Source organism: Ursus americanus, chromosome 9 (assembly GCF_024610735.1).
Source record: "Ursus americanus isolate L20-20 chromosome 9, mUrsAme1.1.p, whole genome shotgun sequence".
Classification (NCBI taxonomy): domain Eukaryota; kingdom Metazoa; phylum Chordata; class Mammalia; order Carnivora; family Ursidae; genus Ursus; species Ursus americanus.
In genome coordinates, this window is record NC_142135.1 from 79074370 (window position 1) to 79087850 (window position 13481).

General features: G+C 37.1%; 1 protein-coding gene across 2 annotated transcripts in view; it reads right to left on the reverse strand.

The window, feature by feature from the left end:
- UBE2V2 (ubiquitin conjugating enzyme E2 V2) overlaps positions 1 to 13481 on the reverse strand; it is a 60921-nt gene that overhangs the window by 22233 nt on the left and 25207 nt on the right. The window contains exons 2-3 of one of the 2 annotated variants that reach the window (XM_045789106.2): positions 8456 to 8604; positions 3386 to 3511 (exon numbers count right to left, since the gene is read on the reverse strand). In XM_045789106.2, the coding sequence (XP_045645062.1) occupies positions 3386 to 3511; positions 8456 to 8604 (275 nt within the window). The remainder of the gene's footprint in view (positions 1 to 3385; positions 3512 to 8455; positions 8605 to 13481) is intronic. The other variant, XM_087864883.1, reaches the window with a different exon arrangement.

Below are 13481 nucleotides of genomic sequence, written 5' to 3' on the forward strand. Positions count from 1 at the left end.
ATCAGGGAAATTCAAATCAAAACCACACTGAGATACCACCTTACGCCAGTTAGAATGGCAAAAATTCACAAGGCAAGAAACAACAATTGTTGGAGAGGATGTGGAGAAAGGGGGTCCCTCCTACACTGTTGGTGGGAATGCAAGTTGGTACAGCCACTGTGGAAAACAGTGTGGAGGTCCCTTAAAAAGTTAAAAATTGAGCTACCATATGATCCAGCCATTGCGCTACTGGGTATTTACCCCAAAGATACAGACGTAGTGAAGAGAAGGGCCATATGCACCCCAATGTTCATAGCAGCTCTGTCAACAATAGCTAAATTGTGGACGGAGGCAAGATGCCCTTCAGCAGATGACTGGACTAAGAAGATGTGATCCATGTATACAATGGAATATTACCCAGCTATCAAAAAGAACAATTTATCAACATTTGCAGCAACATGGACGGAACTGGAGGAAATTATGCTAAGTGAAATAAGTCAAGAAGAGAAAGACAATTATTACATGGTTTCACTCATTTATGGAACATAAGAAATAGCAGGAAGATTGTTAGGAGAAGGAAGGGAAGAATGAGGGGGGGTAAACAGAAAGGGGAATGAACCATGAGAGACTGTGGACTCTGGGAAACTGAGGGTTTTAGAGGGGCTGGAGGTGGGGGGGAATGGGCTAGCCTGGTGATGGGTATTAAGGAGGGCACATATTGCATGGAGTGCTGGGTGTTATACGCAAACAATGAATCATGGAACACTACGTCAAAAAGTAATGATGTACTGTATGGTGAATAACATAACAAAAAAAACACCAAAAATGAAAACAAAGAGAAGTGGTAATAAATTTATATTAACTGTGACAAAGGAAAAAATAATCAGAGTAATAAAAGGGACAGAATTCAAATTGAAGAATCACAAAGGACTTCTCTGAGAAAGCGACATTTACACTGAGAAATGACACATCCGTAAGGATTAGCCAGAGTGGAGGAGATGTCCAGAATGGAAGAATAGACAGTGCAACAGTTAAAGCAAAATGAAAGGTGTGTAGGGCAGTGTGTACCCTGTGAGTCCCAATGAGCCATAGCAAAAAGCATGCACAATGCGGCTGAAGTCATTAAAGGATATTAAAGCACAGAAGTGACATGACACAATTTGTGTATTAGAAAGATCCTCTGGCTCCTCGCTCTGGAAAGACTGGAGGACGTAAAAAAGCGAAATCAGAGAGACTGTTGCAAAAGACGAGATCATAGTCAACATTCATTTCTTGGCAATGTAAACATAAAAATAAGACCTGATTCAAGCTACATTTTCAAGAAAGACTGACAGGACTTAATGGGAGATGGGCAAAGGAAGAAAAGCAGAGAGCGAGAGAGACAAAATGTGAAAAAGCAGATAAGATACCCATGAGATCAGATAAACTTGTTAGAGGTGTGCCTGAAATTTAATCCTGAATTACCTAGTTCCCACAACAATGCAGAACTCACCATTAATTACTGAATTTACAGAGTCTATAATATGAAACCAGCATTTGAGAAGAACAGCTACTCCTGGTAGAGAAATTTAATAAAAATATCTTCCTCATAAAGGCAATGCTGTGTGTCACAAAAGAAATTCCCTAAACAATATTCTTCCTATAAATTCAAAATGTTTTATCATCTTGCTTCTATAGCATCTCTTAATATTACCTGACACAGAAACTGTTAAGAATGCACACTGTAATTTCTAGAATAACCACTGAAAAACAGGAACAGAATTTAAAAAGTTGAGAACAACCATTTCAAAAGTAGACAAGAAAAAAAACATGGAAAAACAGAAACCACAAAATAAATTTATTAAACCTAAATGTATTAATATATTGCATATTAAATAAACTAAATGTTCCCAGTAAATTACAAAGATTGACAGACTGACAGGAAGGACTCTCAGAACCCAGCTTTTAGCTGGCATGCACCAGGTAGGGAGGTTGGGAAGTGACCCAGCATGTCTGGAACTGAGATTTCCAATGATCTGTGCACCTTCTTCCTATCAGGGTCATGCTTTCATCCAGTGTATCCAGCAGGAAGGCACCAGCCATTCCAGGGTCTAGCTGTGGGCCTGCACATTTGACTGAGGCTGGCGGCTAGGGGGCTAGCTCTAGGTCCAGGGCTCGATTCGTAGCCAGAGGGAATTACAAATGTGGAACAGATGAAATATGGAATATACCCTATCATGTTGGAATAGAACTGAAGGTACTGGTATAAACTCATGGCTTTTTTGTTTTTGTTTGTTGTTTTCATTTATTTGTCAGAGAGAAAGAGCACGGGAGCAGTGGAGAGGAGGCAGAGAGAGGGAGAAGCAGACTCCCCGCTGAGCAAGAAGCCCGATGTGAGACTCATGTGAGCCGATGGCAGACACTTAACTGACTGAGTGACCCAGGTGTCCCATCAACTCATGGTTTTTAATAGATGAAATATTAAGGTAGGTATATAGGTAGATAGGAAGAAAAGAAGGAGGAAGGATAGACACATGTGATACATTGGGTAAAATTTTTAAAAAATAAGAGTATAAAAGAAAATTTTCAAGATGTTAATTACCATTGGTGAGGAAAAGGAACACAGGGATGGGATGAGGAGGAGCACACAAGAAGTTAAGGTTATTGATAACATTCTATTTCCTAAGATGATGTTCATTTTATTATTATGTTGTTGTTGTTACACACCCTAACGTGTATTTTGCATGTGAGTGTGCCCTCAACATGGCATTTCAAGAGCTGGGATTTAAAAGTCTTAACATGAGGAGCGCCTGAGTGGCCCGCATCACATCGGGCTCCCTGCTCAGCAGGGAGTCTGTATCTCCCTCTCCCCCTCCTCCTGCTTGTGCTTGCTCTCTCTCTGTCAAATAAATAAATTCTTTAAAAAAAAAAAGTCTTAACATGAACCTTAACCTACTCATACTGACTGAAACTCAGCCTTCCCTATGTGAATCTGGTAAAGCACGTCATTTTGGTTTACTTGCTTTCAACAGACAACAATGTTCAACCTGTTTCTTCTAATACAGACATACTTTTCCTCAAAGAAAAGCCTCCTCTTTACGAATACTCAATCTTTTAATCTCACCAAATGTACTTTACCCTTAAAGAAAAGTAATGTTCAAAGAGAATAACGGTCATCTTTTGACACCAAATAAGGATTCAACTAAAATATGACTACTGAAGCAATTAATAAAACCCAAAGAAAACTGTTGTCATCACATCTATCTAGGCTGATATAAAGGTTTTTTAAGGATAGGTTGATTTATAAAACAACATAAGATTGATTTCTTTTAGAGTTCCAGCTAAACAAAGGTCCTTTTCTAATTTCAACTTTCTCCTGACTATATATTATTCATTATATAAGAATAAAATTACTATTTTAACTTACCATTCCACTGGAATTATTAATTCCATTCATATTAATTTTGGTTACAAATCTAACTGATGGAGGAGCTTCTGGGTATTTAGGTCCGCATTCTACTTTCAGGCTATATATTCTGTTTTCATAATTTGTCTGGAAGGCAAAAAATAATAATAGTAATAATAATAATAATATTCAAGTACTAATACAGAGAAGAAGTACAATATGAATATATTTGATATTACTTTATGATCAAGAATTTACTTTTCTACATCCAAATTTATCTGACTTAATATGGTCAGAAAAAAATGGAGCAAGCATACTTAAAAATCAAGATTTTATAATACTAAAATAATTCTACCAAGTAATATCAAGACAATCAGAACTTGCTTTTTGTGGTACAAACAATGCCTATAACAAAATTAAAAAGGAAAAACAAACAAAACAAATTCAGATTTTACTAAAAAGTTTACATTATGGGGGGGGGGGGACTACTTGACTTGTGCCACACATATATAAAGGTTCCCATTTGTCCAGAACAATTCTATCTATTTCTACTGTCCCAGTATTAATTATTAACAATACTTCTTCACTCACAAAAGGGTCTGGCTGGACAATAAATTACACGGTCACTCCATTTACACGGCAATCAAAAACTTCTAGCCAAAGGGAAAACAGCATATTATAGCATCTTACTGCAATAAAACAATTATTTCATGCCTCTTATTATATTTATATTACTTCACTAACTTTGTGATTCATTAAATTCCATTTTCATAGATATGACAGCAAACTTTATGTCTCCTTATCATTTTAAAATAGTTTTTTAATCGAGAAGTTGAATATCACCATATTATAAAACAATTGTTTTAAAGCTACCAAACTAAAATACTTCCAGATTATTTAGGCTTATTTTCATGCTATAATTAACTCTTTATCCTTATGGCTTTTGCTCACTTTATCCTTATGGCTTTTGCTAACTTATTAATGTACAATCAATAATAGTAAAGTAAAAAATAAATGAAAGTGACAAATTTAATACCTGTTGGTTCCTGCACAAACCTGGAAAAAAAAAAATAAGCTAACCATCTATAGATTTCACTTACCCAAACTGATCCATAGCTTCCTTTCCCTTAAGTAAAAGCTATTCCCAAGTGGAGGTCAGATCTGGGATATTAAACTACTGTAATTTAAAATGTATGCAACAATCTTGAATTATATGATTATTAAATATTTTGACACTTTAAAAAGAAACACCTGCATAAAAGTCATCCCAGTTTAACAGTACACATCCATTAACAACATGCCCAGCACTTTGGATATGTATAGAAAGGACTAAAATCAGGGAGATCAAGGAAATCATCCAGTCTGTGGTTCTTCAATCTGGGTACACATTAGCCTCTCTATAAAACTTGCATTAAAAAACAGTAATAGCCCCCAAGAAATTCTACAATGTTAGAAATACTCACTGTACGTGGAAACAACCAGAACTCCACACTTTGCTGGGAGGAGAGACTGGTACACCATTTTGGAAACAATTTTGGCATTTTCTTATGGAGAGAAATAACTGTACACCTACTCTATGATGTAGCAATTCCATTCCTAGGCATTTTATCCCCCCCAAAAATGGAAGCAAACATGTTCACAAAAGACTTTTAGAAGAATGCTCATAGCAGCTTTACTTCTAATAAGCACAAAGTAGATAAAATCCAAATACCATTAACACAACGGATAAACACATTATGGTATATATCCATGCAGTAAAATACTACACAGTAATAAAAAGAAACACACTCCTACTATACGGAACAACACAGCTGAATCTCTTAAGATACCGAGTCAAAAGCAGACCAATAAATACACACACACTGCATGATTTCAATTATACAAAATCCTACATCCTACAAAAGTGCTCTAAGGTGCAGGAAGTAGTGCCTGGGGTGGGGGTGGGAAGAGGCACAGGTGACTGAAATGTTCTATATCTAAAGTATAGGCAACAGGTATATTTGTGGAAATTCATGGTAAGATTTGCGCATTTCATTGTACGTAAATTATATCTCGGGTTTTTTTTTTTAAGATTTTATTTATTTATTTGACAGAGATAGAGACAGCTAGCGAGAGAGGGAACACAGGCAGGGGGAGTGCGAGGGGAAGAAGCAGGCTTGTAGCAGAGGAGCCTGACGTGGGGCTCGATCCCATAACGCCACAATCACGCCCTGAGCCGAAGGCAGACACTTAACGACTGCGCTACCCAGGCGCCCCTCGTTTTTTTGTTTTTTTTTTTTTTTTAATTTAAAAAACTCTAAGCTACCCTTTTGGTCTAATTCAATGCTTAGAGTAAACATCATCATAACTTTGGACACCTTGGACTAATTTTATAACCTCTAAATTTTAAAAAACAGCCACATCTTTCTGTTATCTAATAAAATAGTAAAATAAAGTAAAAAAAGGAATATTTACTAAAAATATACTATAGTCAGGCACCCTCCTACTGTCTAATTAAGTCATTTAATTCTCCATATTTCTTTTTTTAAAGATTTTATTTATCTGAGAGAGAGTGAAGAGAGCACGTGCACATGTGTGAGCAAGGGGAGGGGTAGAGGAAGAGAGAGAATCTCAAGAAGACTTCGCGCTAAGCCCGACACAGGGCTCAATGCCAGGCCCCTGAGATCGTGACCTGAGCTGAAATCAGGAGTCAGACACTTAACCAACTGAGCCACCCAGGCACCCCTCTGTGCGTGTGCGTGTGTGTGTGTGTGAATGTGTGTGTGTATATACATATATGTGTGTGTGTATATAGAGAAAGAGATATAAAAAGATGGGTATAATATCTCCATTTACACATAAGGAAACTTGGAAAAGCTACTAAACCTCTAATGCTAAAAAATATTGCTTCAGAAAATTTAAAACACAAATATAGATGGAAAAACAAAACTGCTATTCATATAAATCCAAATACTGGAATAACATAAAAAAACAGGGATCTTAATAATGCATAAAACAACTTAAAAACCACCAACCAAGTGACAGTATGGTAAGGCAAAAATTTTCCCATTATCCTGGTTAGATGTAGATACCTAAAGCTGGGGACTAACTGTTCTAAACATGGTACCTTCTAAAGAGAAAACAACTAGGGTGAGACAGCAACCCTTGCAGGTTTTATTAAAAAGCAACTGAATGAGTGCACAAGCACTCACCCCACTGGGTTCCACGTGCCTCAGTGAGAGAGCTTAAGTAGAGAGAGGGTGGGTGATGCAAGGCAGAAATCACTGGCTGGCTGGAAAGATGCTGTGCCTTTATGAGATGCTCACCTCTTGCCTCTTCTTGGCACCCAAAGGAAGTGAGAAGAGGCTCCAAGACTCCCACCCTCAGAAAGGGGAAGGCCCAATGAACAGAAGCCTAGCATGGCCACTGGCAGCACTGTGTCTACAAGCCCTTTCAAGCAAGCCAGACCCACTCCTCCCAAGCTAGAGCAGCCTTCAGTATGCACTTGGGCATAGCCTGGACACAGGAGCTTCCTGCAGTTCAATGACAACAGGAAAGGCAGCTAGTCTGGGGAGTCCTGCTGGTGACCCCAACGGTGTGAGATCAAGTGGGAGCTGCTCTTCCATATTTGGGAACTATGCTATAGGACAACCCACAGAATCACTAAGGAACTCATACACAAGCTCCAAAACATTCCTAACATTTAAAGTCCACTGGAGGTAGTACCTGGAGAAAAACTAAATCTAAATAACTTCAAATTTGTACTCTACCAAGTTCAGACTGTCAAATCTTCAAACTATTCGTTAAGAACGTTCATAAATTAAATCACTTTTTTTAACCAACATGGTAATAATGTTCATAGGCACTGAAAATCAAGGTTTTCATTAGAAATAGCAAGTTATAAAATACATCAAGAATCTTAACCATCAATTTTACATTTCCTTCCTCAAATATCTTATGGAAAAATCAAAGCAGTGGAAGGAAGTGAAAGTTTGTTAGGTTAGTAGTGTGCTCAAATTTTGCTAAGGAATACCAGAAAATATAAAACATACATTAATTCACTCAAGTTAACATTGCTGATTACTTGGATCCATTTTTCTTTTGTAATAATCAAGAGGAAATCTAAACTCTACCCAATAGCAAAACAGCCGAAATGCTCTCATAAGGTAGCCAAGGTATACAAAACCAAAGACTAAAAAAAAACAAAAACAAAAACCCTTCAAATTGGTGTTCTTTCCAGCAAGTCAAAAACATTATGCAGTACATATTTCAAAGACTCACTGCCAAGAGTGCAGTAAACGGGACCTTTGAGTAAGGAATGCAATGTAGAAAAATATTTCCCAGTCTGGAAAGGAAAAGATTTTGAGTAAAAATAAAACTTCATAAACTTGAGAAAGACCTAAGAATGAAACACAATGGGTCTGTTGCCAACAACAGAGAATATGCAAAAATCACACACTTTTCTATATACTTTATTAATGAAGAAATTGAGGCCTATAGCATTTACAAGGCAAGTCAAATGTCAAAAGAGCAAATAGCAGTGTGCACTCAATACAAACCAATTTAGAAACTCTTGGTTACACACATAGCAGATTAGTAACATGTTACGTCAAAATATACACTGTTTGCTCTTCCCAAATACCCCTCCAATTCCTCACCTTTTCTCCTCTCTATCTGGAATGTTCTCCATCCCCATCACCACCTTCTGAAATCCTACCAGTCAGTCCTTTAAGGCTCATTCCAAAGGCAACTTCCTCCACTGTTCAGCCTTCCTCAATTATTCCGGCTAGAAGAAACATATTCTAAAGTCCCGTAGTGAACTTTCTCTGCCATATTTAGAATCTGTCATTTGTATTTATTTTTTCTCCTCTACTAAACTGCAAACACCTTGACGGCAATGACCATATCAATCTTTTCCCCCCAGTCCTCCATAAAATCAAGCATTATACCCTACACACAGGAAGCATCAATAAATGTATACAAAATTAATTAAAAGGGAGGAATTGTTTCAGTTAGAAGTGATAATTACTTTAATGTCAATATTATAAAATAAAATGCTTACTCTACAATAACAATAAGTAACAGAAAAAATATATAATTTATAGCACTGACCCTTGGTGGCCCAATAATCATGCCTGTCCACCTTGTAAGTGTCATATCTTCATCATCTTCAAGGCCCCAGCTAACCGTACCATCGCCTACTCCTTTTTGTCCTTCTTCAAGTTCTTCCAACAAGCGAAAATTACGAGGAACTTTAACTCCTATACAAAAGAATGTCAATGTAAATGTAAAAAGCCCATAATTACAAGAGCTGCATATATTCAAATTCAGCTTTTTCCAAATTAACCTTTATAAATTATTTCCCAAAAAGACAAAATTCCATTTAAGCATTCCACTCCAGAAAATGCTCAATCTAAAAACCACTCAAAATGAAAACACTAAAGAAAGCGCTGTACCAAATATTAACTGCAATATAGAACATGTATATAAATTCCTAATTAATCAGTTATCTTGATATAAATCAATCATAAGGAAATCATTATAAAATGAATATTTTCCATAATTGAGATTTCTGTTCCAGAACACTGCATCAAATAAATGGGCAAAGACCAGAAAGTTCATAAAAGTTCAAATTCATTAGCATACACTCTCTAATGCTTTTTAAAGAATAGAATTATGTTATAACTTTAAAAAAAGCACTAGAAAGTACTATTTTTTTCTAGAATACTGAAGTAGCCCCACCCACAGTCCCCAGTCTTCTTTCCTGTTCTCGTCCCAAACCAGTAGGGTCTTATCTCTCCCATGTCAGAATGGTGCATAATCATCACTTGGAGAGTTCCTCCATTTGAGAACAACTCTCCTCATGGATATACCAGTTTCCTAGGACCCGCCCTTCACCTCTGGACCCAACCCAGCAAATTATTCATGATCCACTAGCCCTTCTCACATCTCCCGTTCTTTAAACCTCATCACCCCTACTTTATTTTTAAAATCTTAACACAGAAGTCTTAATTTCCTAGCATTTCACAGTTTTCTCTCTTTCATTCTCAGTAAACCTGGTCTTTGCCACCATTGTGACCTCCAACCCCTAGAACTCAACTATGATTCTTCTAATTGACCACAACCTTTCCTAAAATAATTGGCCTAGCCTCTCCAAAGGATGGACCCTGTGGTCTCCCATGTTCTCAACAGCACCTCGCTTGAAACATCCCCCAGCCCTACCACATAAGTCTTGAAAAAATTAGGTAAATGCCCCCAGAAGCCATTCTCTTTGGCTCTGGCGCTTGCACACGTATGCTTGTGAACTCTTTCTCTCATGCGTGCACACACACAATTATGAAGTAGAAAGAAGTGACATTACTTTTATTTTTTTTTAAGAGACATCCCTTCTAAAACAACTGACATTTTGCGTAACTTCTCTCTCGGTAAAACCAAAACAGCTCTCACTAGTTCACAGAAATCCTTCTGGACATACAATGAAAAAACAATAAATATTGTAACTTAAAAGAACACTAGCCATTTCATGTACTGTGCTTTATAAAAAAAATGCTTGAAAATCTTGGGCCACAGAAACATGGAGCTGTCATAAATCACAAGAAACAAGAGTAGCCATTATTACAACTACTACGATTATTAATAACCACTTGTTTAGCATACATTCTGTGCTACTTTAAGCAAATTATCCCATTTAATCCTAAAAGCACCCATTTTACAGTTTGGAACTAGGATATAAAGAAGTTATGTGACTACCTAAAGTCACACAGCTATAAGAAGCGTATCCTCAGTTTCTAGACCAAAACCACTTTTAACCATCAAGTTGCACTGCAGTACAAACTACATAGACAGCATATCCTGGCACAGATCTAAGAATGAGACTGCCCAAATCCAGTTCTGCTAACCACCTGATATGTGACCCCCAGCCCTGTTTTCTTGTCTATAAAAGTGAGGTAACAGTAGCTCCTACCTCACAGAATCACTGTGAAAATTAAACAAGGTAATCCATCTTAAACTCAATAAATGTTGACTATGATGATCATTTCAGTATTTTAGACAGAACGTCTATCTAAGCCATGTGAGAAGAAAAGCTCTTTGTACAACCCTGTAGGTGGACCCTAGAAATTTTATCCTAAGCTCTAAGTTTCTATTCACCTAACACTGCTATTTTCCTGTAACTGTATAGTCATGACCTCCACAATACATTGCTTCTGAAATATTTTTTAAAGTAATCTTAAATGAACTTGATTACCCTTACCCTTATGAAGTCATTCCCCAAGAATTATTCTAAATTTGTGTTTAATTTTGTTGTCTCCTGTGGTAAACCTAGTTACTGCTAAACTTTTCACCCTTTCTTTATACAGCTTTTTGGAAAAACAGTTCTAAGATTGATAGATCAATTACTGACAATACTAACATTTAAAAGAGATCAATTACTGACAATACTAACATTTAAAAAGTTAGAGCAGCTAAGACTATTTTGCTTTTAAGGTATAAGACAAACAAAAACCAAAAAACACTGAGCCATATTTTCAAATTCAGGACTAAAGCAATCTGGCTTTTTATTTCACCCAACCACTAATGTCTGTGAAGGGGGGGGAAAAAGCCACAAGATGGGGATGTTGCTCCATAAAAACTGAAGTATTACATAAACTGCCTTCTGGATCTCTTGCCTTCTATGAGCCTTTTTCTATAGTTCTACTTGTCTTTTTCCTGTATGTCTGTGTGTATTGTTTTTTAATAGTTTTTTTTAAAGATTTTATTTGTTTATTTGAGAGAGAGACAGACAGCCAGTGAGAGAGGGAACACAAGCAGAGGGAGTGGGAGAGGAAGAAGCAGGCTCATAGCGGAGGAGCCTGATGTGGGGCTCGATCCCATAACGCCGGGATCACGCCCTGAGCCGAAGGCAGACACTTAACCGCTGTGCCACCCAGGCGCCCCTAGAGGTAGTACAGTTTTAGAGAGGGCAGTGTGGATTCCAGTTCCAGCTGACGGTAAACAGTCTAAGATGTACAAAAGTCCCCAAAATTCAGGAATAATTATTGTTACCATTTTAGTGTACTTCTCTTCAGATTACTTTCCACACACAATATATGATTTCCATGCTTTGCCAAAATGAGATGTCTCATAGTTTTGTAACTTCCTTTTTCCCCTACTTATAAACATATTTCTATGGCAGACATTATCAAATGCCATTTTAAAATGCCCCAATGAATTAGTCTTGTTTGAGGGGCAGGGGTTGGGAGACTAGACTATAACAATCATCACATACTCAAAAATTAAAGGAAAACATCTGTAGGGATGGAATAAACTCTTCTGTGTTATGTGCTTTTCAACCATCCTTTAGCTGGTTCTCAAGAACATCCAAGTCGGCTATGGGTCCCTTCCCCTCATCTCACTACCCAGAGTACCTATGAGGTTAAGGAAGAGAGTATCTGGGGCATATGTACTGTGGGATGCGACCAGGCTCTTTACCTGCCCCCTACAGAGTTCTTAGGTGTGGGCTGCAACAAACCTGAGCAGACACACTGTTAAGATGGAACTCGTGAAAAGTCCCACTTGTGATTTTAGTTCTCTGGTTCTGCCCCACTGTGGGAGTTCTGAGTTCTCCTCAAACCCCAACAAGCAGTCTGACTTGATTAAAAAGAACATATTTATTGAGTACCTCCTATGAGACAAACATTTGCTAAAAACTTTACAGGCAGAAGCACTTCATTAAATCTCACCTTGTAAACTGATAATAATATCACCATTTCCCTAGGTAAGAAAATTAAAGCTTAAATTATTAGGCTGAACCTTATAAAATGAAACTACTGCTATTCAGGCATATTTTTAACCAACAGAAAGTGTAATCTCATAAAATTCAATCTAATTACATGGAGAGTGATTGAGTAAGGGTTGAAGCTCTGAGCCATTATTCTCCAATGCCTCTTCAGAGTCCAGGATGGAACTCATTTCCCTAGTTACCACTAACATGTCTCCAGTCCCTGCAAATCTGATGGGGATGAGAGATATATCTTGACCAACTGTGGAAGCAACTCTGACAAAATACATACTGTTCTTTTTTTTTTTTTTAAAGATTTTATTTATTTATTTGACAGAGATAGAGACAGCCAGTGAGAGAGGGAACACAAGCAGGGGGAGTGGGAGAGGAAGAAGCAGGCTCATAGCGGAGGAGCCTGATGTGGGGCTCGATCCCATAACTCTGGGATCACGCCCTGAGCCGAAGGCAGAGAGCTGTGCCACCCAGGAGCCCCCAAAATACATACTGTTCTGAACTCCCTTAAAAAGAATCTTTCTGTGTGTCACACACTGGATGTACTCAAAGGAAAACACTCCTATGCAAGGAAATAACATAGCATTTTATATTTCTCAAATTACTTTCTCATATAGCCACCTGTCTGTATATAAAAGAAATCTTTTGAGCTATGACGGATAGCTATATCCACATTTAAAAGACCAAAGACATTAAGTAACTTATTCAAGACCATGATAAGCTAGTGGCAGTGTCAAAACTAATACTCAAATTTCCCAACACAGTTACAACACTCTATCACTCAAAATCCAAAAAATTTTATTCATTTTTATTTTATGTCCAATGTGGGGTTCCACCAACTGATCCAGCCAGGCACCCCAAAATCCAGAAAATTAAAAAAAAAAAAGAAAACTGTGGAGATTACAGAATGTATACAACTTAAAATATGTATTTTCTAAAAACCACTCACTGTTGAAATTTGTCATATAAACAAATACTGTAAAGAATTTCTGTAATTTGTCATGTAAAAAAATACTATAAAAGTGTTAAAACTAAAGTCCAAGAAACTTCTGGTCTTATGGTGCTTAAAACCATATATTAATAAAAGCATTTATAAAACCTCTCTGATTAATACTCTATATTTTTCAGTAATTTAAGACTCAAATATTTGTTTGATTTTAACGTTATTATCTTCCTTAATAGAACAAACAAAATTATGAAAACACAATGTAGAGGAACACCCATAAGGGAGCAAAATATCAGGAGACCTATATTTTGCCATCCATTCACTACTGTATTAATTCACACCTTCATTCAATAATCATTTGACTACTAGATTCAATTACTATGCTAGGCAGTTGAGACCAGGAGGACTAAAACCTTTGTTTG